Source organism: Asparagus officinalis, chromosome 9, assembly GCF_001876935.1.
Source record: "Asparagus officinalis chromosome 9, Aspof.V1, whole genome shotgun sequence".
In the NCBI taxonomy this organism is placed as follows: Eukaryota; Viridiplantae; Streptophyta; class Magnoliopsida; order Asparagales; family Asparagaceae; genus Asparagus; species Asparagus officinalis.
The window spans coordinates 42,046,988-42,052,714 of record NC_033802.1 but is presented as its reverse complement, the minus strand read 5'-3'; the positions used below and the strand labels follow the sequence as shown (position 1 = coordinate 42,052,714).

The following is a 5,727-nucleotide window of genomic DNA, read 5'->3' as shown; positions in this document are numbered from 1 at the left end:
ACCTCTGCTATTTCCATGACAATGGGTTCCTTTACATTGTAGACAGACTAAAGGAGTTAATAAAATACAAGGCATATCAGGTATCATATAATCTCATAGCGTTCGTAATTCTGCAGGATTTGTGACGAGTGCAGCCTTTCCATCTTTGTTTAAGTGAGTTCATAATGTTGCAGGTTTCTCCCATGGAATTGGAGCAGGTTCTTCAATCTTTGACTGATATTGTTGATGTAGCTGTTACCGCGTATGTGTCAACTCAATCCATAGTGATTTTTCATTTATTTTGATACACTAATGCGTCAGCTCATATATATTGATGTTTCATATTTTCCTAGTTATTCACCTTACTCTTTGAGTTTGATGTGGTCAAGGCCGCATTGTTACGTTTGCTACAGAAAGGTCAATTGTAGATGGATTTGGATCCTCTCCACTACCAAAAAGTAGTGGAGGGACCATAATTTTTTATTATAACCATTGATTATCTAGTGTGTAATTGTGGTTTATTCTAAATTTAGCACTCACCACACTTACCATCAATTGTACCCATTAGTAATTTGCACCTCAAAGAAAAATCATAGCCATCCACCTTATGGTCAATGATCAATGTCACGAATTACCGGTTCACTCGCTACTTTTTTGATTGTAGAGAGGATCCCAGTCTATTGTAGATATACCATGTATTGGCAACATCAACTTAGCCAACTTATCATCTCTCATCTTCAATATCAGCGTATTTAATCAGATATATCAAGTGTGAGGGACATGATATTTCAAGTAGAGTTAATTGCATATTAATCTTATGCACTTTTTCTTTCTTAGTAATAACCCCTATTTATGTTTTTTGAAATGAAGGAAAAAAGATCGTTCCTTGAAATTGGATTAACTATTAATTGCAAGGAAACTAATTTACTTCCTAAATGATGGCAAAAAGCCAATGGCTATCACCCTATACAACTACCGTATCTTTAAAAACTAAAATTCAATAGGAAGGTTGAGAATTCGAAACTATTACGAGTGTAAAGTATAAAGGTTATTTTGCAATTAGCCCAAAAAACTAAGAAAGTAGTATAGGGCTAGCAGACTTTGTTTGAATTCTTCATTTTTAGGAGGTTATTGTTTTCTTCCTTGTTATCAGTAATTTGTGTGTGCTATTACAATGACTTTAACCTATTATTAAGTTTTTTTGGGTTTAAAAATGCCATAACTTATTTCGTACAACTTTGAAAATGCCAGGTATCCTGATGAAGAAGCTGGACAAATACCAATGGCATTAGTGGTGAGAAAACCTGGAAAAGACCTTGAAGAAGCCCAAGTTATTGATTATGTCGCAAAGCGGGTGAGAGTTTAACCATATTTTCCCTTGGAATAGAGCTTAATGAAAGTCTTTTTCGAGCAGTGCTCATGCTCGACTGTGGATTAATTAGTCATTGCCTTCTCTAATGTAGGTTGCGCCTTACAAAAAAATCCGTAAGGTCGCCTTTGTCAACTCTATTCCAAAGTCGCCAGCAGGAAAAATTTTGAGGAGAGAGTTGGCAACTTATGCTCGATCTGCGATTATCTCTAGGTTGTGAATGTTTAAATGGAAATGCAGAATCATTCTTCCTTGTAGTATCAAAGTTATGTTGACTGGACTATGAAGACTACGTGTATTAAGCTTGTGTCAGAAATTCTACAGAAGTGGAGGGAAATAATAATGCGAATGACAGATGACTACTCAAATAAGACGGGCATTTTTTTTTGTTGGTATAAACAGAGCGAGAAGACCTATTCAACTTATAATTACCAAAACAATATTACAAAAAAAATAAAATAAAATAACAATTCCTGGAGATTGACATTACCTGAACTATGTGATATCCAAACCCCTTGCACAAATGTGAATGAAGAGTGGGCATGGTGGTTACTCATCGCTAAGTTAGATCAAAAGGGTTTGCTTATCACATACCTATGTGATGTGCCCAAACGAGCACACTAGGAAGATATCCTAGTCATACACAGAGCTGAGGGGCCAAGCTCGTAGATCAAACATAAAACTAGGCTAAATAGCACTTAAGTACCTTATAGTTTTACTTCCTTAGCACTTGTATACCTTGAGTTGTTTAAAATTGGCACGTTAATACACTCTATTTTGCAAAGGTAAAAGTTTTTATCTAAAAATTCCCAAATAATGTCCATATGATAATTTCATAACTTTCTGCCTATTAAGTGTCCTGAATACATTATTAAATCTTTTTAAATTCTATTTTTCAAAATAGAATTAGGATACATTTAAATTAGAATTTGGATAGGTTTAATCGTAAGTTAATAGAAATAATGGTTAAAAAACTCTAAAAATAATATATGAATGTGATTTGGGCACTTTCAGATGAAAATTTTCACATTTACATAACAAAGGGTATAAACATGCTATGTTTAAGCAATTTAGGTATATAAATGCTACAAAATATAGCTAAGAATATGTATAAGTGGTAAAGGAGTGAAATTATGAAGTAAGTAAGTGCTGTTTAGACATAAAAGTATCCTCAAAATGATCTATATTCTTAATAGCACAAAACATAACACAAAAACTTAGGAAAATTCTCTAGAAATTCTCCCCCATAATCACAATGCTAGACCGAGTGAGGATGAGTGCCGACTTCTAAGGAGTACCTTGGTACCACCCAATAACAAGATTGGACGGGCGAACAACATAACACTGACATGTCGGTTTGGTCTAATCGGTTCCACTCCCGCATGCACACGATCAAACTATATATTGAATCTCCCAGATCAAGATGCAGGAAGAGCCCTCATCCTAGCGAGTAAACAACCACCAAGATGATCACGAACTGATCAATCAAGCATAGAGTAACCGTCGAATACTCAAAGCAGCCCTCTGGGCTATGGCCAAGCTTATGACCTAGAGCATGCACCCCGAGCATGGTTCGAGGCTACTAGAGTCAAGCTACCAAGGGGAGGCTACTAGAGTCGAGCTACCAAGGGCGTGACCCAACTTGGGAAGCCTTGTGTCACACCTTTGATGGAAACACTGTTAAAATTTACGCCAAAACCCCTAAAATAGCAGAAACGCAGTATAGAGAAAATATACCAAGATTTAACGAGGCTCGGCAAACTTGTCTACGTCCTCGGGAGCCACACAATTAATTTTTTATTAATCAACAGGAAATTACAATATCAAGAGCAGATCTCAAACTTGAAATCTCTTAATAAATGCTAAATATCACTGTAGCTATAGTAATATTATCCCCTCCTTAAATACCAATTCCTTCTCTCTTAAATTCTCCCTTTTATTTAACTCACTTCCTCAAAATCTCGTGAGTAGAGAGCGAGAGAGGAGAGAGGGAGAGCCGTCGCCGAAAAATGCCAACCTCGCCTTGGAAGCTCGCTAGTAGCACTCGAGCTCGAGCTTGCCTGCAGCGGTTAAGCTCGAGCTCGCCTCTAGTGAAGGGAGAGCCGTCGCCGAAAAATGCCAACCTCGCCTTGGAAGCTCGCTAGTAGCACTCGAGCTCGAGCTTGCCTGCAGCGGTTAAGCTCGAGCTCGCCTCTAGTGATTCGACCTCGCCTGTAGAGCCTCGACCTCGGCTGCAACTCATCGTCAACTTTGCCTGCAGCTCATCGTCAACTTTGCCTGCAGCTCGCGTGGACCTCGCCAGCAAATCTACAAGCTCGCGTTCGGATATTGCCCTCGCTCGCGCCACGCTCGAGCTCGTCTTAGGAGCTCGCCTGAAGCTTCTCACCTGTGGAGGTTTGGATCCATGCCCAAATCCAACAATCTCCCACTTTGAGGCTAAACTGCTATCAGCAGGCTATCTTAACAAACACCTTCTCCTGTGTGGCTCCGCCATCATTATTTATGCATGAAGGCCAACTGAAGTTGCGCACAACTCTAATTTCTGAATGGTCAATGTCTTTGTTAACATATTTGCTGGATTCTTACTTTCTGGAATCTTTTCCAGTTTTAACACATTATCTTCCAACATGGATCTGATGAAGTGGTACCGAAGCCCAATATGCTTCGTTCTAGAATGAAATGTGAAGTTCTTAGCCATGTGAATCGCACTTTGACTATCACTGTGCAAGACAATCCTCTCCTGTTTGAATCTCAGCTCAGTTAACAAACCCATAACCATATCATCTCTTTACTGGCTTCGGTCACTACTATATACTCAGCTTCTATAGTGGATAGAGTGACAATTTTCTGTATCTGTGACATCCAACTAACAGTTGTAGTTTCGACAATGAATACATAGCCGATGGTGCTTCTTCGGTGATCGACTTTATTTCTAAAGTCTACATCTATGTACCCTTGCACTTCCACCTCTCCCTTACCAAAGTGCAAACACTTATGTGTGGTGCCTCGTAGATATCTCAAAATCCACTTGACCACTTCCCAATGAGTTTTTCCTGGATTCGACATAAACCGACTGACAACTCCCACTACATGGCCAATGTCTGGTCTCATACAGACCATTACGTACATCAAACTTCCGATAGCTGATGCGTAAGGGACCTTAGACATGCTCTCTTTCTCTTCTTCTGACTGATGAGACTGATCCTTCGATAGGCAAAAATGGCTGGCTTGGGGTGTGCTCACTGGCTTGGCATCGCATATGTTGAATCTCTGCAAAACACGGTTGATGTACTCCGTTTGAGATAACTGTAAGACCTCTCTTCTTATCTCTCGTGATTTTCATTCCAATGATCTTCTTTGCTTGACCCAAGTCCTTCATATCAAACTCCTTTGATAGCTACTGCTTCAAACTTCTGATATCCTTCATATTTACACCTGCAACCAATATATCATCAACATACAGTAGTAAGATGATATAACTGGACTGATATCTTTTGAAGTAGCAATAGTGGTCAGCGTTGCACTTCTGGTTCCTTGTGTATGAAGTCGTAAAACTTTCTGTATCACTGTCGTGGGGCTTGTTTCAGGCTATACAAGCTCTTCTTGAGTCTGCACACTTGGTTCTTCTTTTCTTCTAAGAAACCTTTTGGATGGTGCATATATATCTCCTCTTCTAGATCTCCATGAAGAAAAACTATCTTCACATCTATCTGCTCAAGATGAAGACCTTTAATTGCTACAATACTCATCAAAATCCTGATAGTATTTAGCTTCACCACGAGAGCGAAAATATCAGTGTAGTCAATTCCTTCCTTTTACTGGAATCCTTTGACAACTAGCCGGACTTTATATCTTCTGGAGCCGTCCTGCTCCTCTTTCACCCGGTACACCCATTTGTTATAGAGGGCCTTCTTACCTGTGGGCAACTCATCTAGTTCCCACATCTGGTGTGAGACGAGAGACTTCATCTCATCTTTCATGGCAAGCTCTTACTTACACGCATCTCCACTTTGACAAGCTTCTTAATAGCTTTCAGGCTCCCCTCTATTTGTTAATAACAGATAGTTCATATATCTTCTGTTAGGTATAGGAGGCTGAGAAGATCTTCTTAATATCAGAGTTGGTACGTCGGGCTCCTGCACACCGTTCTGTCAAACAGACTCTTCTGGCTGAGGACCTTCTGCATTGGGTTCATCCGAGAGGTTACTTGGAACATCATATGCATCTATAAATATTGACTCCCTCTCTAAGTCATCTGTCTTGTGCATGTACTTGTACATCACCTTCTCGTTAAATATCACATCTCTTCTCCTGATCACCTTCTTGTTTTTATTATCCCAAATGCGGTAGCCGAACTCATCTTTACCATAGCCGATGAA

General features: G+C 39.4%; 1 protein-coding gene across 1 annotated transcript; it reads left to right on the top strand.

Moving 5' to 3' along the window:
- Nucleotides 7-1,719, top strand: LOC109824630 (4-coumarate--CoA ligase-like 9). Its single transcript, XM_020391257.1, has 4 exons — nt 7-80; nt 174-241; nt 1,231-1,333; nt 1,443-1,719. The coding sequence occupies exons 2-4, from the start codon at nt 183-185 to the stop codon at nt 1,566-1,568; spliced, it is 288 nt and encodes a 95-aa protein (XP_020246846.1). The 5' UTR covers nt 7-80; nt 174-182; the 3' UTR covers nt 1,569-1,719.

What these genes read in the sequence shown, in the direction of transcription:
- LOC109824630 (XM_020391257.1), top strand. Translation starts at nt 183, where the DNA reads ATGGAATTGGAGCAGGTTCTTCAATCTTTGACTGATATTGTTGATGTA. An exon ending in GTTGATGTAGCTGTTACCGC is followed by an intron (nt 242 to 1,230) that starts GTATGTGTCAAC and finishes TGAAAATGCCAG; the next exon opens with GTATCCTGATGAAGAAGCTG. An exon ending in TTGATTATGTCGCAAAGCGG is followed by an intron (nt 1,334 to 1,442) that starts GTGAGAGTTTAA and finishes TCTCTAATGTAG; the next exon opens with GTTGCGCCTTACAAAAAAAT.